Genomic DNA, 23,695 nt, shown 5'->3' with positions numbered 1-23,695 from the left:
AAAATTATTTTCTCTTCTTCAAAAATGAATGCCTTGAGATATTCTTAAACTGATTCAAAATTATTTGACAAGGAAGTAGGGCAATAAAGGGAGGGCCTTAAATAATCTTTCTGAGTATCCTTGGTTCTTATGGAAGGTGACTAATAGAATTATTAGTGTAGCTGAGTTCTAATTTTATCAAATTTTATTTTTCCTACAGTTGGCAAGCATGAATTGACTGGCCACAAAGTTGCAGTGAAGATCTTAAATCGACAGAAAATTCGAAGTCTTGATGTGGTAGGAAAAATTCGCAGAGAAATTCAGAACCTCAAACTTTTCAGACATCCTCATATTATTAAGCTGTAAGTTAGGATTGTGTTAAATTAGATCCACTCTTTTTTCTGTCATCGTTTCTTAATTTCTTTATTGTTTAAGAAGTAAGAAAGATCGGGGTGGCCAGGTGGCTCAGAGAGTAAGAGCACCGGCTCCAGTGTCAGGATGACCTGGGGATTGAATCCGGTCTCCGACACTTAGCACCACACCCAGAAATAACTGGCTGTGTAACTTTGAGCAAGTTACTTAACCCCAATTGCTTAAAAAAAAAAGTAAGAAAGATGGTTAAAATTCCCTCTTTTTTGTTTTTGTTTTTCATTTATTAATAACATTTTACATTTCTGTAATACTTTTTCTGTGCACAAAGCACTTTAATATAAATTTCTGAGGAGAGCAGGGCATGGATCAGACTCCTTTTACCAATGTGGAGACTAAAGCTTAGAGACCTCAAAGAGATGCAGTTAATAAAGAACTGAAGGAGCTGGGAGTTGAACCAAGGGCATCTGAAATGTGCCTCATGCAGTGTCCCCAAACCAAAGACCACACCATGTTCTGGTCGCGTGCTTTTGTACTAGTTGTCTCACATGTCTGAAATGCATCCCCTCCTTGCCTCTGTCTCTCAGAACCCTGGCTTTGAAACTTTCAGATTCATCTGCACTGTCATTTTCCTCATGGAACCTTTCCTGGAACACCCCACCCTAGTTTCTGATCCTTTCCTCTCTAAATCACCTTGTTTAAAATTTGTGTATGTTTACACAGCTAGCTTCCCCAAAGCACTGCTGTATGGAGTATAACACATTGGCAACTACAGTTGATGGGGAAAATGGAGGTTGGGGTTTAATACTCAAAAATTTTGTCAGTGATGCTTAAAAAAAAAAAGATAGTAACTTTATGAAAAAAGGTAGCACAGCTTTATACATGATAAATGGTTAAGAAATACATAAATGCTGTAATAGTGGCCCTGTCTGGCTACTATTCTGCCTGCCCCTGGAACAAGTTGGACCTAGAAGACCTGAAGGAAGAAAATAGAGGTAGGGTAGACCAGGCCTACTGGTCTATCTACCAAATATACATAATGACACTTTATAAAGACTTGAAGTTTTGTTGTGGAAGTGGGTGTTGGAAGAGTTACAGCTCATGAGTTATTGTGAAATGATGTGATTTTCTGACTATGTCATTGTTTCCTGCAAAAGAAATTATGCAGAAGCTAACCTGAGATCCACAAATGCTCAAAATGTTCCCTAATATATCAGTTCCACTGAAACAAATTCTCCAAGCTAGATTGTAAGCTCTTTGAGTTTAGAGACTGCTTTACTTTTGTCTTTGTATCTCCATTACCCAACCCTGTACCTGCCACAGAGTGATGCTTAAGAAATTATGTAATATTTTCACCATGGAACATTATGTAAATGTGTTCACAGATTTTAAAAAGTATATTTTAGGGGTAACTGATAACATTAATTACTAAAAGATACCATTACATTATATTGTTAAACATTTTGAAATCTATTTTGAACTTTTTGTGAAACTTTAATTTGCTACTATTCACTTTGAATTTAACTGGGTAATTATTTCTCTCACCAGGTACCAGGTCATTAGTACACCATCTGACATTTTCATGGTGATGGAATATGTCTCTGGGGGAGAGCTATTTGATTATATCTGTAAAAATGGAAGGGTAAGTGATTCTAATTTCATACCACAGCAACGTGCTTTGTAATTATGCCTTAGAAGTATAAAAGTTGGGGCTGCTAGGTGGCACAGTGAATAGAGCACCAGCCCTGGAGTCAGGAGGACCTGAGTTCAAATCTGGCCTCATACACTTGACTCACTTATTAGTCTTGTGACGTTGGGCAAGTAACCCCAATTACCTTGCCCTCTCCCCTCCAAAAATAAAAAAAAAAAAAAGAAGTATAAAAGTGTCGTTTGGAAAAGGGTTGTTTTTTTGTCTGTTTTTTGCATACGTTGATTTAATTCAAGTGCTATGATCATTTGGCCCAAATGGTCCAGTCCGTTTTCTCTTCCTCTTCTTCTCTTCTCCATTTCCTCCTTCCTACACTTGTGCTAGGGGCTAACTCCCAGTGCTGTGCTTTTTTCCAGTTTACTACAGATAGGACTGAGAAAGAAGAAATCAGATGGCCTACAATAGTTAGAACAGGCTTTATGATAGAGGTAAGATTTAGAATCATAGAGTTTTAGAATTGTGAGGGACTCCAGAAATCATTTTATCTAATTGAATTTAATAGATAAAGAAAGGTGTTAAGTAATTTGCCTAAAATCACACATGTAGCAATAAAACTAAAATTAAAATGCAGGTCCTTGATTCCTAGTCCAGTGTGCTTCCCACACCTCTGCCTGTTTTGTTCTCAGCTAACCCAGTTTGATTCATTTTATTAATACTTGTTTTACGTGTTTTGTTTCAGATTTGTTTCCAGGTCTTATTTGCATCAGTAGATTTGGGGGAGTGGAGTTAGTCTACAGTAGTTGTTTGGGTGTGGTACCATGCGAGGCAGAAAATTAAGTATTGAGAATTAAATGGCTCTGAGAATTAAATGGCTTATAGTAAAGCATAAGTCTTCCATATACACAATATAGCAGGTAAATATTGAATAGATAATCTTTCATAGAAAATAACCAACTTAAATAGACAATTTTAGAACTATGCTTTAAAATTTTTGCTTCTGAGTCAGTGTTATGCTTTTGAAAGAATTTGAAATAGATACTTCCTATCAAAGGTGATTTAAAATATTTAATTTAAGGCAGTAAAAATGTCAGCAAGTTCTGGAGGTCAAAAAATATTGCCATTCCCATGCCATATTATTCTGTCTACTACTTCTAACTTCTTATGAAGCTGTGTTGATAAGCAAGAAGTTGTTGTTTTTTTCATGGATTCTTTCTTTCCTTGGTGTTTATAGTCATCCTTCTCCCAGAGGAACTTGTAAATATTTCATAGTTTGTATTTTGAGCTTTAGGAAATTTCCCTTCCATTTTTTGCAGCTTAGTGACTCAGTGTGAATAGAGCCCTGGGCCTGGAGTCAGGAAGACATGAGTTCAAATCCAGTCTCGGACACTTACTTGCTTGTAACCTGGGCAAGTCACTTATCCCTATTTGCCTCAGTTTCCTCATCTGTAAAATGAGCTCTGATTGCTGCTTTAAATCTTTATTTGGCTTTTTGTAACTTATACCTAGTTTTCCCTCTGGAACCAAGCAAATTAAATCTCTTCTTGGTAATTGTCTTTAGTGTACCTAAAAACAATTACCTTTCCTCTTCTAAATCTCTTCTGCAAGCTAAACACATTTAGAGTTCCTTCAGCCACTCCTCATATGCATAATCTTGAGACCTGTCACCATCCGGTTGCCCTTCTTTGGTTACTTTCCAGTTTATTATACTTCTAAAATGTGGCACCCAGAATGAAACATAATCCAAATCTTGCCTGATTATAGCACAGAACGATAGGATTCGTGCTTAGTCTTAGGTAGTCTGTTAATTCAGTCTCAGATAACATAGCTTTTTTGATTGCTGTATTACACTGTTGACTCATTGAACTTTAATTCCACTAAACCTCCTAGATTTAAGACAAACTGTTGTCTAACCATACCTTCTATAGTTTATATTTTTGAAGTAAACTTTTTTGGACCCAAGTAAGTTTTTATGTTTATCATAACTTAATAGAGTCAGCCCTACATTCTGATCTATTGAAATCTTGAATCCTGACACTTCTGCATTATTTTGGCTCACTCTCCTAACTTTGTGTTATCTGCAGTTTTGATAATGTGTTATCTATATTGGCAGTTATCTAAGTTATTGATTAAAAAATTAAATAGTAAGGGGCCTAGAACATATCCTTGGGACATGTTGCTCTGAAGATTTGCTTCCAAGTTGATAATGAGCCAATTATGACAACTCTTTGGTTGGTCAAACCACCTAATTGTATTATCATCTAGTCTGTATCTCTCCTCCAATTTGCTTGAAAGAATAGAATGAGTGACCATCAAATGCTTTGCTAAAATCTAGGTAAAATATATCTTTAGCATTCCTCAAATCTACCAGTCTAGTAACACTATCAGAAAAAATAAATGAAGTCAAGTTTAGATAACCTGTACTTGAAGAACCCCTTTGTGATCAACATTTTCTTTTTTGGATGTTCACTATCTCATCAATTATATATTCTAGAATTTTGTTAGAAATCAGAGTTAAAATCACTGGGCTATAGTAGACTACATTAGTATTCTTTCCACTATACCACAGCCTCCTTTCTTTTTTTTTTTTTTTAAAAGCAGTCGGGGTTAAGTAACTTGCTCAAGGCTACACAGCCAGTTATTTTTGGGTGTGGTGCTAAGTATCTGAGCCCAGATTTGATCCTCAGGTCATCCCGACACTGGAGCCGGTGCTCTTACTCACTGAGCCACCTGGCCGCCCCTAAGCAATTGGGGTGAAGTAACTTGCTCAAGGCTACACAGCCAGTTATTTTTGGGTGTGGTGCTAAGTGTCTGAGCCCGGGATTCGATCTCCAGGTCTTCTCAACACTGGAGCCGGTGCTCTTATTCGCTGGACCTGGCTGCCCCCACAGCCTCCTTTCAGACTGAAGAAAACTAGTCAGTAATTGGTCAATTAGGTGTGCAGTGGGTAGAGGGCCAGGCCTGGAGTCAGAAAGATCTGAGTTCAAATTGGCTTCAGACACTTAATATCCGTGTGATCCTGGGCAAGTCGCTTAACCCTGTTTGCCTTAGTTTCTTCATCTGTAAAATAATCTGTAGAAGGGAATGGCAAACTACTCAAGTATCTCTGCCAAGAAAACCTCAAGTAGGTTCACGAAGAGTTGGACATGACTGAAACAACAAAGTCAAGAATTATGTCTAATACTTGATATTTGCATAGTGCCTTATACTTTTCAGAGTTGATACATTTATTTGTCTTTCTGTCTGTCTCTTCCCCGCCCCCCCCCTTACTTCCTCCTTCCTTAATTTCCTCTCCCTCTATCTCCTCTGACCCCCTCCTTTCTTGGGAATTTGAAATTTGCCTTGGTTAGCTCTTTTTTTTTCCCCAAACCTAAGTTGGTCTATATCCAGACTTTTTTTTTTTACCTTGGACTCTGCCACGTCTGGATTAATTTCAGGGAGGGCATTAACTTGAATGGGGAAAAAAATGAAATCTTTATTTTCATTAACATCTAACTGAAATTTACCATTTCCTTTAATTATGAAGATAGTCAGGGAAACATTCTAAGAAAGGAGTCAATGGCATTAAAAAACAGCCTCTGAATTCCCTCTGTAGATATACTGATTTCTTTAGACAGCTTCCTCTTTTTTCCTCATTAAGAATATTTCATCAAAATTTCATTCTTGAGAACTTTTCCATTTTTCTGTGTTTATTTCACTTGTAGAATTGTAATTCTGTCTATCCTCTTTCTGTTTTTATAATGAAGCAAGCATTTATTCAGTGTTTTTGGTTATAAAATACTTATTTTGATCTTTAAAACAACCTTATAAATTATGTAGCATAAATATTATCTCCATTTTACACATGGTGAAATTGAGTTTAATCTAATATCGTGTGTGTGTGCATGCATGCGGTAAATTTGTAGTCAAGGATTGTTTTATTTTTGAATCCCCAATGCTTGGCTCAAAGTATGCATTTTACAAATGTTTAATGAATTGAACTAAATTCTATCTTCTTTCGTATCTTTGCAATAATGAAAAAAGGTAGGTATTATCTGCATTTGTTATAAGAGGAAGCTAAACAGAGATTTGACCAGTGTCAATAAAGATAGTAAGTGATAGAATTTAGACTATCCAGGGGTGGGGAACCTGCACCCTCAAGGCTACACGTGACCTTCTAGGTCCTTGGGTGCAGCCTTTTGACTGAGTCCAAGTTTTATAGAACAAATCCTTTTATTAAGGGGATTTATTCTCTGAAGTTTGGATTCAGTCAAAGGACTGCACTTGAAGATCTGGAAGAACCATATATGGCATTGAGGCTGTAGGTTCCCCACCCCTGGACTATGTCTTCAGGACCTTAGTCTCCCAACGAAGTCTTTTTTTTTCACTGTTTTGGCCAAGTGATGAGACTAGGCATTTGACATAAGTCACTATACTTGATTCAGAGTTTGACAGTTGTGCATACTAGCATATTTAACTAATTTTGTTATTCAATTATATCTATTTCCTTTTTACTTGCTAGGTCAGATAGTAGAAATTATTGTGTCTACTATATACCAGCATCCAAGTGCTCCATTTCTCAGCATCTGTTAGTTATATTTTATTTATGGATATCGAGGTTATAACTTTCAAGTTTGTAGTTTCATTGATAGAAATTTTTGGAATTAGAGAAAACACAGTGATTCACTGCATTCTTCAGGTACCTTCCTAATGCTATGCTAATTTTCAGAAATATAACTTCAGCAACTTTGACAGGTGTCTTAAGTAACCTCAGATACAAGTCAGTAAAGCACACACATTTGTGTATTTCTATGTATTTGTTTTCACACACATTTAGATTTTCCCTTTTTTACTCTGCCTTTTTATTCCATTTGTTTACTGTATCTATTTGCAACACACATTTTGGTTTGTTTGGTTTTTAAAATAAAAAATAATGAAAAACCTTTGACTTTTTGGTTATCATAGATAACAATTTTTCTTTTTGAAAATCAGCATTTTATTTTCCTTTTCTGTTTTTATCCTTTATATCTTTAAAAACAATTATTTTAGGGGCTAGCTCTCTAGGTTAGTATGGGGAAAGATTATTTCGGAAGTGAAAACAAAAATATAAAGTAAAAAGATTTTTTAAATTTTGTTTTCATAATTTTTTTTTTTTTGCCTTTTGGAGGGCAATTGGAGTTAAGTAACTTGCCCAAGGTTACATGGCTAGTTTTTTGTGTGGGTGTTAAGTGTCTGAGGCCGGGACCAAACTCAGGTCCTCCTGACTCCGGGGCTGGCACTTTTACTAACTGCACCACCTAGCTGCCCCTTGTTTTCATAATTTTAAGAGTTGCTTTTGTGCTTCTTTTGTCATTTAATCTTTATGGTACTCTGTCAAGTAGGTTTCATTCTATGTTTCAGTTGAGAAAATTGAGACATGAAGAGTTTAGGTAACTTGCCTGGGACCAGCATTCAGTAGTTATCAGACAATGTGTCTGATTTTATCTTTGCTTCCTTACTGCCTTGCTCTGTATATAGTTTGTAGTACATGTTTATTTTTTTTTAATACTAATTTTTTTTTTTGCTTTTTGGAAGGCAGTTGGGGTTAAGTGACTTGCCCAAGGTCACACAGCTAGTTTTTGTGTTAAGTGTCTGAGGCCGGATCCGAACTCGGGTCGTCCTGACTCTAGGGTCGGTTCTCTATTCACTGTGCCACCTAGCCACCCCGTAGGTGTTTATTAAATGTTTATTGAACTGCATGTTTCTTTTGCTTTTCCTTTTCTAAGCTTACATTTACAATCTTTTCTACTGTACCATACTTATGTCATACAGAGAAGACATAATATCCATTTTTAGTAGGGTTTTTTTTTTTTCAATTAGTTCCCCCTGAGGAGTTCTTTAATCTTCCTGCCTTTGCATTAGGAAAGCTTTTTACATGGATATTTTAAAATGAATGGGCAATTTTTCATTTCTTAGAATGTAATATTACTGATTGACAGCCCTTTTAGGGAAAGGAAATCATAATTCTTAATTTTTTTCTTTTTCAAAATGACTTCTTAGTTTATTATTGTTGTTTTCAAACCATACAATTTAAGATGCTAAAGTTTATATTTAGAATATTTAACACATTGACCTATTTAAGAAGAGAATATGTGTAAATCCCCTGGAAGGCAGGTTAATAGCTTATTAAATGGGGCTTCATAGCAACAGATATGATCCAACAGTCAGTATCTGTCACACATAAATTTGTGGGGAGATATTGGTAAGCAGGAAATGTGAATAGATGAGAAGAAAAATATTAATGAACACTAAAATTTCCATTAAGATTTTGATGGCATGAGTTATTCTATAAAGATTTTTTTTTTAGTAAACACAGAAAATATAGTGACCATGTTTTATAGTATGTATTTAACATTTTCTGCATTTAGATTAGAAAGAAAGAATATATGTATAATAAAGGATATAGTCACTATCGTCATTACTTTTTCTGGTCCTCTTAAAACAATTACTTGTTTTCTGAGTTAGTAATGTCACTTTCCAATACAAATAAGAAATTTTAAAATCTAAATATTTCTATAGAGCATCTTTAAAAAACCATGGTTTTGTTCATGCTTTAAAAATATCAATAATGCTGTGATTTTCCAATCCCTCCCCCCAGTAGAACCTTCTCTTGTAACCAACAAGTACAGTTAAAACAAATTGATGGTACTGACCATGTGTGACAGCATTTCTCATTCCATATGCTTTTGTCAGTGGAAAGTATGCCACTAAATAGTAGTCATGCTAATAAAATGAAGTCAGAAGACAAAAAACTTTAAGCCTTTAAAAATTTTTGCAACCTCCCCCACCCCCAATTACAGATTTTAGTCCATAGTTCACATCAGCACCCCTGTAACATGGTATAAGTATCCTTCTTTAATAAGTTGATTCAGGACTGCTTTTGCATTGAGGTATAATAGGAACAATAGATAATGCAATTAAACTGCAACAAGAAATGTTTCCATAGTGTAATAAAAGTACCATTTCAATTGCCTTTTAAGTTTGTATTCATTCTTTTTATTTTTCTTCAAAAGTATAATGGATTTATGAACTCTAGACTCCTAGTTATTCAGTATTCTAATATGGTTACTTTAAAAAAATATTATTGCTTCCTTTTTTTTTTACATTGCATTCATTTCTGAATATACCTCTCTTTCATTTCCTTTGTTACAAACCTCCCTTTATAACAAAGATTAAAAAACAACAACAAACCAGTTTAATAAGATCAACTCTACACAAGACAATATATAAAACATTCCACATTGATATTCTCCAGTCTCTTCACTGGAAAGAGAGAGGTATATTTTCTCTTCTCTTTTGGTGCATACTTGGTCATTCTAATTATACAGTTTTCAATTTAATTTTGTTTTTTTCCATTTATGTTGTTGTCCTTGTGCATGTTATTTTCTTCTGTTTAATTCACCATATGTCATTCTCCTAATGTTGCTCTGGATTTCTTCTTTTGGCACAGTAATATTCCATTACATTTATATACCACAGTTTGTTTAGCCATTTCCCAGTTGATGGGAATCCACTTTGTTTCCATTTTTTGTTATCACAAAGAATGGTTCTGTGGATATTTTTGTATAAATGGGAGTTTTCTGTCTTTACCTCGATGGAGAATATGTACCTAGCAGTTGGATCTCTGAGTCAGAGGGTATTTTAGTTGCTTTTTTCACCCACATAAATTCAGATTGTTTGCCAGAATGGGAAGAACAGTTTATAACTCCAGTGGTATGTCATTGTGCTTGTCTTCTTGCAGCCCTTCCAACATTGACTATTTTAATCTTTTGTCATCTTTGCCAATTTGCTTGGTGTGAGGTGAAAACCCAGAGTTGTTTTAATTTTAATTAATCTTGTAAGTGATTTAGAAAAATCTTTTGTGTAGGTGCTCATAGTTTTCAGTTTTTCTTTTGATAACTGTCCACAACATTCTATTTTTTTCCTACTTGACAGTTTCCCTTTTTATCCTAGCTTCATTGATTTTGTTTGTGCAATTTTTTTTAATTTCAGGAAATTGGAATTGTACATTTTATTTTTTATGTATCATCTGTCTCTTGTTTTTAAGAATTCTCCTACTAACCATAGTTTTGAAAAATAGCTCTTTCCACTCGCCTGAGTTTAAAAACAACAACAAAAAAAGAACTTTTATATTTGGATCTCATATCCATTTGGAACTTATTGATATATGTAGTGTGATATTTCTCCCAAACTACTTATCAATTTTCTTAGTAGTTCTTATATAAAAAGGAGTACTTTCTCAAGTAATATAATAAATCACATCTACAAAGTTTTTTTCCTTGGTGGTTTTGTATATTTGTGGTATTTTTTGTTTTTTTTGGGGGGGGGGTGTTTGTTTTTTGTGAACAGTATAGTTTTTCACTTTTGTAGGTAATCCATGTCTTATGATTTTGCCCTATTAATTGTATTTGTCTTGGTCTCAATTTTGAGATTAAAAATTTTAACCAAATAAGAGTTCACTGAGATCCAGAAGGATCTGGTGTTTATGTGAATATTTTGGCCATAGGGTCAATGTTACAGAGAGGTAATAGACATTTTCCCAGATTTGCAAAATTCTTTTTTTTCCCACAAAATTCTTTCTCTCAGCTTGCTGCTTCCTTTGAAGAATTAAGAAGTAACGTTTTACTTACTATTTGTATTTACTTTTCATTAGTAAAATAAATACAATCATCCTTTCTTATTGCTTACTACAAATTAATGCTGATCTCAGACATGTAGGCAAGTTCAATAAATTACTTGGAGACATGAGCTTTGTTTAGTTATGTTGTTTTGTACCAATCCCACCACCAAATACGATCATGGAGAACTACTCCCTATATATTTATACTTTTATTTTGGGCTTATAATACTTTTTCTTTGACAATTTCAAAGCAGTTTTATTAACTCATGACTTTGAAGATGATGAAGTTAATTAAGCATTATTACTATTTTATAAACAAGTGAAGACACAAACATTTAGTAATACTCTAAAGGTATATCAGTGACAGGGTCAGAAAAAATTTTTTGATGCCTTGATAATTCATATAGTGATGCCATAGTACTATTTTTTCAAATTATTATATCTTGAAACAAAAACATCCTAATTACATTTTTCTTTATAGCACATGTATTGTCATAGCATATTTCTTTTTTTTTGAGCTGGAGAAATTTAGTAATTGTGACTGTATAGTTGAATGAAATAAACACAATTGGTTTTGCTAAATTGTATTTTTGTTTCTCTAAAATTGTTACAAGGGCTTGTGGAAGTGGAGAGAGGCATTTGGAAATGAAAGTTGTATAAAAACAAAATATAGACACTTTTTTTTTAAAGAATTAGACACATTAAGTTTCTGCCATGAAAAGGACAATGTATGAAGTGCAAGAAGTACAAAGATAAAATGACAGCCCTGTGCCTTTAAGGTATTCCATTCTATTAGGAAGATGTGTCATGTACACAGATAGACCAAGGTAGGGAATAGTCAGTCAAAGGAGATCTAGCCAAAAAGCTCCAGGAAATTTTGGAGAGAGTCATGGATTACTTGGCATCTGAGCCTTGAAGTGAGAGAAAGATTCTGAAAGTTAAGAGATGAAGAAAGGAATGAGTTCTAGGCTTTGGGGAGGAGAGGAATGATGATGATAACTCAGTCTTCTGTAAAATAAGAGGCAAAGTTATCTATTGGAGAGAAGAATGTGAGTATATAGTATTAGGGATTTGAGGGGAAGAGTTTTGGAAGAGCTGCTATAGGGAGTGTGACGATGTATGTGTACTTTTATTCACATGGAAATTTAGCACCTGTGGCTGCTGGAATGAATGTCAAATACTTAGATTGCCAACCTCATAGGGTTGTTGTGAGGAAATAAATTTATAAATTTATGAATCATGAATGGAAGCTGTTATTTGCTCTCTCCTGTAGGCTCACAGAGGGCGGAGACAATGTCATTTTTAATCTTTTTATCCCTAACATTGCCTGTATTATAGGTGTTTAATAATAAATGTTTGTTGAGTTTAATCGAAATTATTCATGTGCCTCCTAATGGGAAGTATATGTGGAAGGATTCATATTGCTTGATAGTTTTCTTTCAGAAGGGATCCCTTAAAATGCTTTTCTCCTTTTCTTTAGCTGGATGAGAAAGAGAGTCGGCGTTTATTTCAACAAATCCTTTCCGGTGTGGATTATTGTCACAGGCATATGGTTGTCCATAGAGACTTGAAACCTGAAAATGTACTGCTTGATGCACACATGAATGCAAAGATAGCTGATTTTGGTAAGAATGTTTTAAAATTTAAAATGTCAATTCTGTTATTTATTTATGCTATCTTAGATTACTTTTAGTCATATAAAGTATGGTACTTGTCATTCAAGACCATACTCTGGTTCTTCACTTATCAGCCAATTAAGACAGAGAGAAGTCAAAGGAGTTTTCACTCTTACTGTTCAGTTTTATAACCCTTAAAAACTTAGATTGAATATTATTACAATAGATTGTATGACAGTAGTTTATCAGGGATTTCTATGAAATTATATTTGCAAAAAATACAAAGGTTGTAAGATAATTATATTTCATTAATATTCAGGTCCTGTTTTTTCCATTTTATGCTGTTTGAGGAATCTTTTAGACAATGTACTCTGTTATCGGATGTTCAGTTATTTATTTGTCTCATATAACCTTTTAAATAAGTAATTTTCCTGCTTAATTATAGGAATTTTCTCATTCTTGATACAGATAGCAGAGGAAATAACCCAGCTTGTTTTGACATTCTTGTACAGTGCTTGATTAGAAATATTTGCTTAATAAACTTCTTAACTATTTTTTAGTCCAGTAATTTCTTATTTTAACTTTTTTTGCAGTAAACAGTTATACAGGGTGTCCCAAAAGTCTTAGTGCAATTTTAAGCTATTAAAACTATTTAAGCTTAAAACTGCACCAAGATTTTTGGGACTCTCAGTATGCATCAATTTAGACAATTTGTTGTATTAAATACATTTCAAAATATATTTTGTGCTGTTATCTTTTGGGGTACTAATGTGACTTTATTTAAAAGTTTTTTAAAAAGTGAATGCTAAATAGATGGAACAGTGAATGGTATATTTTTGTAACATCATCTTCTACCATGATATTTCTGCTGGATATTTTCTTTTAATATCTTTCATCCCTACAGAAATAAAAGTTTAATTTTTTAAATAAATTGCATAAATGAGCTACAGTGCTCATATTTAAAAAATAACTGTACACTGCTGTTTTCTTCAGGTAACTTACATATATTCCAGTGTACTGTATTCCCACTTAAAATAATTTGTAGCATTATTCAACAGACATGCAATGTCCAGTGTGTTATTGTTAACGTATTCTAGCTTCTCAATTCCATCTTTGTAGCATCATTGGAATTCATCTCTTCCTCCATTCCCACTGTTACTACTCTTATACAAACTCTCATTACCATCTGTCTGGACTGTGATAGTAGCCTCCTAATTAGTCTTTCTGTTTCTACTTCCCTCCTCTCACCCTGAAGTCTATCCTTCATCTTGTGAGCAAAATAATTTTCTTATAGATACATTTGATCATAGCATTCCCACTCAGATTTTCTCTGTGACCTCCCAAGTAAGTTCAGATTCCTTTGCCTGGCATTCACTGCATATCCTATTACCACCCTACTTTTCCAGTTTTAGCTCATATTTATTTTCCTCCATGTTTTAGCTAAATTGAGGAAAGAACCCCTTTAGCAGAGTTATGGATTATTTGACATCTGAGCCTCGAAATAAGAAAGATTAAGGAAGTTAAGAGATGAGGAAGAAAGAATGTGTTTTAGGCATTAGGGCAGGGGAGGAATTGGGGTTTTGTCAATACAAAAAGCATGGAGATGATAACTTGGTCTTTTGAATACTCACTGCTCTCATGCCTGTGCTCAGATGTTTTCTATGTCTGCTTTCTTTGCTTGTTAAATTTCTACTCATCCTTTAAAGCCCCACTCAATGCTGTCCCTTTTATGAAGCTCCCCTTATTTCTTACTATTAGTAACAATCTTCCTCTTCAGTTCCTATGGAGCCCTCTATTTTGTAACTTTTAAATACTTAATGTGTCCTATTATGTATACTATAGGTATCTGTCTTGGTGTCTTATCTGTCTCCTAGAGTATAAACGTCTTGAAGATAAGGACTGTGTTCCCCTTAGTTTTGCATTTACCTCTCACAGTGAACTGTACACAGTAGGCACTTAAAATGTATTTATAAAACAGAAGGTAGTATTAGTGAAAGGGTGTTTTGTGTGTGTGTGTGTGTGTGTGTGTGTGTGTGTGTGTGTGTGTGAGAGAGAGAGAGAGAGAGAGAGAGAGAATCCTTTGATGCTATGGAAATGGGAAGTACAGAGAGTATATATTAATGAACAGATATTCAAGTATTAAGTGGTATTTTTTTTTAATGGTCACCATTGGTAAAAGAGAAGGGAAGCAACCTTTTTTTCTTTTTGTGTTTTTATTCATTGAAAACATAGAAGAAAGCTAATGTGGCAGGGTTGTTGAATGGGACTAAATTATGTAAAACTTTGAAACATATAAAAAGAATAGTATTTGAAATAATTTTGACCATATAAAATTACGAAAAATTACAGAAATTTGAAGAGAGGGAGGTCATAGTTATAGCAAGGTATAATAGATCAAAATACATGTCACTATTTTTGAGAGAATTATATTTATTGCAAAGAATATGTTATTACTGTTAATTGAATTTATGGAAGAAAGCATTTAAGTCCAAGAGAATCTTCAAGCATTTTCTTTAGTTTTGAACTGGAGGAAGGGTGGATTAGCATGAGCAAGAGCCATTAAGAAAGAGAGCACAGATTATATTTGGGGTAGAGTAAATGAAGGGGAATGCTATGAGATAAAGTGGGAAAGACAGTGGAATAAGTGTGTGGAAGAACCTTGAATGCCAGAGAGAGAAGTTCAGACTTTATTTAGCAAGCAATAGAAAACTCTGTAAAGATTTTTTATCAAGAGTGTGACATGACCAGGTGTTGTCCAGAGTGTTGGAGCTGACTATTTAGGTTTGTCTGGGCCAGATAGTCCAGAGGTTTCAGTTCTTGGTGCCATATTTTCATGTGGACATCATGTTAGAATGTATCCCGATGAGCGTGGTTGTGGGGCTGTATGCCCTACCTTACCATGATTGGTTCATGGAACCAGGGTGGGTTGAATCTAGATAAGAGAAGACCTAAGGGAAATATGACTGTCTTCAAGTATGAGAAGGAGCTGTCATGGTGAAGAGCCGTTGGATTTGTTCTGCCTAGCCCTGGAATGCACCCCTCCTAGAAGTAATAGGGGGAAATTATTGAGGAACTGAAGTTCAATGTAAGTTTAAACTGAAGTGGAATACATATGCTTGGAAAGTAGCATGTTCCCTTCACAGAAGGTTCACAAGTGAAAGCTGGATAATCACTTGTTGAGCATGTTATTTATGTTCTGGTATTGTTCAGATTAGATGACCCCCAAGGACCCCTTCCACTCCGAGTCTGACAACCTACCAATGATTTCCTTGGTTAATACCTATAATTTGGACCACTGTACTGTTGTGTAACTGAAAACTACTTTATTTCCTTGTGCCTCAATTAATTAAAAAAAATCAAGACTAAAAAACATTTAATATATGCATTGCACAGTAGCCATAGCAGGAGGTCGATACCAAATTTAGATAAGAAAAAAATCCTTGTCCTCATGGAGTTTATAGTCAATAAGGAAACAAAACACTGATATAGATACTATAATAAAATACAAATTGTGAAGACTGCATAGTAACTAGACCTCATGCAGAAATTTGAAATAAGCGTTAAAGGAAACAGGATTATAGAAGACTGAGGTGAAGATGCAGTACCTTCTGGGTATGAGGATAGCCTGTGAAAAGTCAAGGAAGTCATAAATTATATATCATGTCTGAAGAACAGCAAGAAGCCCAGTCTGGCTGGACCTCAGAGGACAGGAAGGCGAAGTAATGCATGAGAATACTGGAAAGGTAGATTGGAGCCAAGTTGTGAAGGAACTTAAACATGTCAAACAGATCTGAGAGGTAATAGAGTACCACTGGAATTTATTGAGCAGGGGCCTGTCGTAGTGAGATGTGTGGCTTTGCATTACCACTTTGGAGCTGTATAGCAGGTGGATTAGAGCGGAGAGACAGGGTAAAGGTGATAAGAAAGTGAACCAGGATGTTGTCCTTGTAGGGGGAGAGAAGAGGACAAGTTTAAGATACTATGGAGGTAGAATTGACAGACTTGGTGATTGGCTACATGAGGTGAAGAGTGCAGGATGACTGAAATTATGGACCACTGTGACCTGAAGGGTGGTGGAGCTACCAACAGAAATAGGAAGTTCAGAAGAGGGGTAGGTTTGTGGGGGAAATAATCCATTCTGTTTTGGACATGTTGAATTTGAGAGACCTATATAATACATGTAGTTGTACTTGTCCTTTGGTGATATGGGACTTGATATATAGATCTGGATCATAGAGATGGTAATGATGATGATGCATGGGAGCAGATGACATCATCGAGAGGGTTATACAGTTTCTTAACCCTAGGACAGGGTTAATAGATACATTTAAATTTCCATTCTTATATTCAGCTTTTCTAGATTCCTGTTTTTTCTGGTCTTTTCTTGATTGATAAACTTTTTACATACACAGTGTATCATGTTTACCAAAAAACCCGATAGCTTACATGTCTACTATTTAAATACTAGCTTTACATTCAAGGTAAAACTATCTTGTTGCATGTTGAAATGATTAAAATGTTTAATAAATGTTTGGGGATGGTAGCGATGATAACTGATTTTGTTGAAGCAGAGTACAGGATGAAGCTTTAGTCATTAAATGCAAACCCTCAGTTGTTAAAAACAATTTGGTGCCACTGGGAAATCCTTGAGTAGCTGCTTTTGTGCACTTTCAGGTCTTTCAAATATGATGTCAGATGGCGAATTTTTAAGAACAAGCTGTGGCTCTCCCAACTATGCTGCACCAGAAGTAATTTCAGGAAGGTAGTGTTTCCTTTTTGTTGTTGTCGTTACAGCCCTATCCTTTAGACTTCTGTTAGTCTACAAATGTCATATTCCGAACAGTGAAGGAGAAGACAGTTGTTAGAATTTTCACTTCAAATCTGTTAACTCAAAATGTTCTTTAGTTATATTGTATGTAGCAATATATAGTAAGATGTACCTTATTTTATGATACAATAAGGTTTTATAGAAGATGTTTGATAAGTTTAATAATCCCATTTATGGTAACATGCATTGAGATACAAACTAAAATTCTGTTAATGTAAATATAGTATGTTTTTTAGTTTTCATCATTTTTTCCCTAATGAAAGAAGCTTAATGTTCTTAAAACACATGAAGGAATGGTACATTTTTTAAAGTACATTAAGGCATAAGAGTGTAATAATGCAGACCTATGTAATGCTTTAGAAAAGTTTTCCTTAGTCATGATAGGAATCTAATAAAATGAAGTTCAAGTTCAAAGCATTCTTATGAACATTAACTAAACTTTATGAAAATGGTACTTCATAGAGAAATTGCTTTAAGTGTTGATTAAAACTTGTGACAGTTAAAGTGTCCTTTCATTTAACTTTGGACTGATCACTTCACCTCTGTGGACCTCAATTTGCTTATCTGTAAAAAGGCAGAGTTAAACTATATTATCTCTAAGGTCCTTTCCAGCCCTAAGTCCTATGAGCATCTGAAACTATAACTGCCACTTTAAGTCCATAGGTACCCCATCATTAAAAACACAATCCCCATTAAATATCGTTCAGGATTCTTGCTTTGTTTGCACTTAGCAGATGGAATTGTTTTGACAGATTAGAAGGCAAAACAACCCCATTAAATTAAATATTTGAAAGCCAAACTATTTTTATTAGTTTTTTCCCATTAGTTTTTAGTAGCCTGTCTAAAATATATTTTTATTTTTTAAACAACCTCTTGTTGTTTAAAGCTCTTCAAAATTGTTGTGGAAATGTTTTGATTTCTTCAGAAATCACTGAGGAAAAGTAGTTGCATGAACAGTATTTATATCCCTATCTACTTGTCCAGAGAAACAGTGTTTGTGTTTCTGCCCTTCTTTGAATAAAGCAGGTGCATCTAATTTTAAACCTACTTCATCACCTCCTCTTTATAGCAACATGATGTGCAAAATCCCTGACTACTTTCTTTTTGGCTTTCATTTGCGTTGTCTGTTGTTTGTTGTCTGTCACAGTTCGTGATATCGTAACCATGTTCTGGAAATGCAAGGGTGGGTAGGACCTAAACATAGTGGACATTTAGCATTAAATAATTGGCTTTAGCATATTAAAAATAGAATATACCTGTGCTATGGAATATTACTGGAATTTTTTCTCTGTCCTTGGACAGGTTTTTTTCTGCCAAGCTTAGAATGAATAGCAGTTACAACTGGCAACATTTAAAAACCTTTTAACTTATGAAAGAACATTCTGATAAGTGGAGTAATTAAAATTTATCAGTTTAAATAGAGAGAAAACATTCCACAATGTTAATTGCATTGCTCCTGAGGGAAGAAAGGCATGAAACAGAAACTGGTAAAAATAACTGGTTTTAATAATTTAATAATAATGAATTCAAGCAAATGTTTATTAAACCCCTGTCAGGGATCAGGTAATATTCATAACAAGATATATTATGTTGATCTTAGTCTGTGACTAGTTAGCTCAAATGATTAGATTATCATGTTGCTGAAGCCAAATTCTTAGTCATTCCCTCTATATGCTAGGTTTTCTTTATTTCTTCAGCACAAACAATACCATTAATCTTGTAATCTGTAAAATGGGAATGATAATGGCACCTGCCTTCTAGGGTGGTTGTGAAGATAAAATGAGATAATATTTGTAAAGTACTTTACAGACCATAAAGCACTATGTGAGTGCTTATTATTAATCTTGATCAGCTTGACCTGGAACTCTATGTCTGGTCACAAATGAACTTAAGTGAGAGTATGGCTATAAAAAGTTCAGGAGTGTCATCATGAATAAAAAAAAAGTAAAGCATATTCTCCACTTATGATGTATCTCTAATGACATTTTTTTTGTTGAAGGGTGCACTTCGGTGCTCACAATTCACTAATTTAAAGTGAAAACAATGCTGTTAGTAATAATTTGTCACAGGTTTAAGATGCTTGTCAGAATGTGATCATGTGAACAGAACCAAATTATTTGAACAGTCTATAAATTTATATATTGATGTTCTTTGTTTTAAAGATTGAAAATGCTAATAGTACTTATATTCTTCTATTTGGTGTGCCTGCAAAGACCATTTTCTGGCTAATATAATTTTTTTCCATACAGTGCAAACTTAAAATTATGATTAATTCTCTTTTAGACAATAATTAAACATACCAAAATCCATATTATTTAATGGCATGTTTTTTCCAGGTTGTATGCAGGTCCAGAGGTAGATATTTGGAGCAGTGGTGTTATTCTCTATGCTTTATTATGTGGCACCCTTCCATTTGATGATGATCATGTGCCAACCCTTTTTAAGAAGATATGTGATGGGATCTTTTATACCCCTCAGTACTTGAATCCTTCTGTAATTAGCCTTCTGAAACATATGCTGCAGGTGGATCCCATGAAGAGAGCCACAATCAAAGACATCAGGTAAAAAAGCAGCATTTTGTTTCCTTAACAGGTTTAGAAGTTCTTCATACAAACTAATTTTAAATGCATTGTTTATATTCCACTAGTGTTGAATGCTATCATTATCTTTTTTTAAGAGATAAAAATAATTTTTATTACCAAAATTCTTAATTGGAGTAGAGGAGAGTATCTTATGTTGATAGTTAAATGCTACTATAATGTTCAAATACACAAGAAGTGGAATTAAAGACTCAATCCACTTAAGTATTCAGAGAATTAGATCTCTGGGGGTTTCACACTACCACCTGGTACATGAAGGTATAAATTAAGAAAGCCTCTCATCCCAGCTATGAAAACAGCCAGGCTTCCTTCCTCACCCTGTGGTGGAGAGTCTTTGGGCCTTATTTGGTCAGGCAGTTAGTGATGGGGTCTTGACAGGGACTGCCACAGGTACAAAGTTCATAGAGCAGTTCTGTGAGAAACATATATTCTCATTGTCCTTTAGCACTTCACTCCTCTGTCAGCTTCCAGATCTCTCCAAAGTGAGGTGTTTTCTTGCTCCAAGTTCTCCTATTCCTCATGAAGTTTATCACCTTTTTGGGTCTGCTTCTCCTGACTTCTCTGAGCAGCAACTCTTCTCTTTTTTTCTTCTGGACCTCTGGTCATCATTCTCAGGGCTTTGCAGCTGTTGCCAGTTCATGTAAGTAGAGACACATTTCTGTAGGATGCTGTCAGTGACTGGGAGCCCTTTTGACATTCCAGGAACTCGGCTCTCGCGTACCATCTTCCAATAAGACTGAGCTTCTGGAAGTCATTTTTATGTTAAAAATGACCAATCTTTTTTTTTTTTTAAGCAATCGGGGTTAAGTAACTTGCTCAAGGTTACACGGCCAGTTATTTCTGGGTGTGGTGCTGAGTATGTGAGCCCGGAGTTGATCCAGGTCATCCCAAAACTGGAGCCAGTGCTCTTACTCGCTGAGCCACCTGGCCACCCCTAAGCAATTGGGGTTAAGTAACTTGCTCAAGGTTACACGGCCAGGTGTTTCTGGGTGGGTGCTAAGTGTCTGAGCCCGGGATTCGATCTCCAGGTCAGTCCAACACTGGAGCTGGTGCTCTTACTTGCTGTGCTACCTGGCCGCCCCCAAAATGACCAATCTTTTGGTGCTCTTACTTGCTGTGCTACCTGGCCGCCCCCAAAATGACCAATCTTTTGGTGCTCTTACTTGCTGTGCTACCTGGCCGCCCCCAAAATGACCAATCTTTAACCCTTTTGCTTTAAAATTCTTTGATTCTCTTGCAAATTGGTGGGAGTTTGGAAGAGAATCTCTAGGTTTTTCTCTTCAGCCAAACATGCAATAAAAATGTGATGGGAATTAGAATGATTTTTAAACAAAGGACATATTCACATATATAGTTTTGGGTGCATAATACCTAATATGTAAGAATGGATACAATTTTATATATAAGATTTTAGTAAAAAGTGTTAACTAAATAATAGAATGTTTCTTTTAGTACTTTGGTGGATCCTTGATTTTTAGGAGATGTATTCATGATTTCTGCTAATGTAGATTTCAGGTCCCATGCACATTCTTCTGTGTAATTCTTGTCAATGTTTTCCCAGAGAACCTCTACATAGGATCTAGTGGGCTGGAAGCTTTCTTCTTCTTTGCTGCCTATCTGTTCCTTCATTATTTTTATATGACTGATGCACCTCTTTGTCTAATGGGTATAAGTGGGCATCAAGATGTTTCTAACAACTTTAATTTCACAAGTGGAATTTCTTAAGTTTTTTTCTTGAGAACTTTTGTAAAATATTTGAATGTGTATACTGTGTTATATATCTGTTTTCTGGGGAATTAATACTTTTTGAAACTGGGTTAATTACTGTTGGTTTCTGAACTCCTTAATGCTATATACTCCATCCTATTGGTGAACTCAAGACTTTAAAGTACTACCCTTCAATAACTGACATGCTTCTATCATTTATGTTCAAATAATAGGGGAAAAAAAAAGAAATTGAGAGATCTAGTCTATTACAAGAGCCTCCTCAAATTTGAATATATCATACTAAAAGTAAGGCTTAAATAGGATTGGAGTTTAAGTTTTTTAAATGGATATAATATATTAAAACCAGTATATATATATAATCAGGAGTTCTGGATCATGAGTTTTTCCAAAGAAAAACCAGTAAAGATATCAGGTCTATGGCTAAGAAGGTGAGGACACCACTTCTCCTCAGTTTGGGGAGGCTGTGGATGCCCAGCCTCAGGAGTGTGTATGGGTGGTTTTCATACTCATAGAGGAAAGAATGACCAAGAGTAGAATACAGCCAGAGAGAAGCTACTCGGAGTACAAGAGTAAAGAGCAAAAGGCAAAAAAATCAGAGGTTGGGTACAGGCCTAGCTTCTAAGTGAACAATGATATTCAGAAAGGAAGAGGGAAAAAACATGAGTAAATTTTTTTTTTAAAGCAATCGGGGTTAAGTAACTTGTTCAAGGTTACACAGCCAGTATCTGAGCCCAGATTTGATCCCCAGGCCATCTCGACACAGGAGCTGGTGCTCTTACTCGCTGTGCTACCTGGCTGCCCCGAATAAAAAAAATGTTAAAGGCCTAAATATATTGAAAAGATATTATAATACGAGATAAAATCAACCAGAAATCCTAAATGAAAAATAATTTTGTAAGTTCTCTGAGGAGTTTGGAACACGTAAGAATAACTAGTAAGAAATTCCAGAATGGTTCAAAAATGTCTTTAAAGAAGGTTTTAGAATGAAAATTTGGTCAGTAATCAGAGCTCTCAAAGCAAAAGTAATGAAGACAATCAACAATGTAGACAACTTAGAAAATATTATATGATGAAGAATGTCTCTCTAAAGTCTTTGAAAGGAGAATGACAGATTTGGAACTCAAAAATGAAGAAGTGAAAAAATCTGGCAGAAAAAAAATACAATAGCTTTGAAAGAACATGTGGATTTTGTACAAGCAAAAGTGACTCATCTTGAATAAAGAGTGTGCTATGCTAATTTAAGGATCATAGGTCTCCCAGAAGAACAGGATAAATTTTTCAAAAATTATTTTCAATTAAAATTTAAATAATAAATTAAGAAAACTATGCAGAACTTTTGAATACAGTATATTACTCATTCATAGCTATAAATCATTTCCAGAGAAAACTCCAAGCTTAAAATTATGAGGCACATTAATAATTGAATTTCAGAATTGCTATACTGGATAGCATGTTACAGTGAGGAGAAAAGGGGAAAGGCAGAAAAAGAAAAGAAATAAGCATTCATATAAGGGCCTTCTGTGTACCAGGCATATGCTAAGAGCTTTTTTCAAATATAAAAGCACTCTTTTATTAAGGACTTTAAATTCACATAATTCTTGATTGCTTTTATGGTTATAAGAAGTTGGAGAAAAAGAATGAAATAGAATATTCCTCCCCTTCCTCTTCCACCTCAAAAAAGCAACTCAAATTGCAAAAATAGTATAAGCTGCAAAGCAGAATGTAATCACCAATGAAAAATGATGGACTTTCTGGGAAAAAAAAAGAGGCATTTAAGTAATTACGCTACAAAAGAACAAAGAAAGCAGAACATTCATATTGCAAACCTTTCAAATAAGAGAAACATAAGAAAATAGTCAAATTATCCGGAATAGACATAAGTAATGAAACAATTGTCCTGTTTATAGATTATTATTTAAAGAAAGAAAGAAATAGGATTGAGGGGTGAAAGAAGAAGGATTTAAGGAGAGAAAGACTTAAGGGGATCCTAAAGAACTGGGAGAAGAGGAGGAAGTACTTCACTAATATTAATAATACTCATTAATAAAGTTAATAATAAAAATAACTTCATTAATTATATGCACTAAATCCAGTGTTTTCCAATAAGGCATATAGTGAAGTAGAGAAAAATGATTAGAATTGGAGACATAAGGCCTGGGAAAAATAACAATCTCATATATATATATTTTTTTTTTAAAACAACAAAACTGTTCCCTTCCCCAAACTACATAATTATATCAATAGAGTCAGGTGAAGTACAGCACTTTATGCTAAAATGCTCTGATACATAGA

The 23,695-nt window shown here is 34.7% G+C and overlaps 3 protein-coding genes across 5 annotated transcripts in view; 2 read left to right on the top strand and 1 right to left on the bottom strand.

Moving 5' to 3' along the window:
- Positions 1–23,695, top strand: part of TTC33 (tetratricopeptide repeat domain 33) — a 236,696-nt gene that overhangs the window by 113,361 nt on the left and 99,640 nt on the right. The gene's annotated exons all lie outside the window — the stretch shown is intronic.
- The window catches only part of C7 (complement C7), a 289,650-nt gene that overhangs the window by 203,878 nt on the left and 62,077 nt on the right, over positions 1–23,695 (bottom strand). The gene's annotated exons all lie outside the window — the stretch shown is intronic.
- PRKAA1 (protein kinase AMP-activated catalytic subunit alpha 1) overlaps positions 1–23,695 on the top strand; it is a 65,215-nt gene that overhangs the window by 11,424 nt on the left and 30,096 nt on the right. For 2 of the 3 annotated variants that reach the window (XM_069096209.1, XM_069096210.1), the window contains 5 exons: positions 200–341; positions 1,897–1,990; positions 12,112–12,256; positions 16,922–17,009; positions 19,412–19,636. In XM_069096209.1, the coding sequence (XP_068952310.1) occupies positions 200–341; positions 1,897–1,990; positions 12,112–12,256; positions 16,922–17,009; positions 19,412–19,636 (694 nt within the window). The remainder of the gene's footprint in view (positions 1–199; positions 342–1,896; positions 1,991–12,111; positions 12,257–16,921; positions 17,010–19,411; positions 19,637–23,695) is intronic. The other variant, XM_069096212.1, reaches the window with a different exon arrangement.

Source organism: Petaurus breviceps, unplaced genomic scaffold, assembly GCF_028583685.1.
Source record: "Petaurus breviceps papuanus isolate PSGF00001 unplaced genomic scaffold, PetGlider_PUasm1.0 229, whole genome shotgun sequence".
Classification (NCBI taxonomy): Eukaryota; Metazoa; Chordata; class Mammalia; order Diprotodontia; family Petauridae; genus Petaurus; species Petaurus breviceps.
This window is presented reverse-complemented; position numbering and strand designations above follow the sequence as displayed.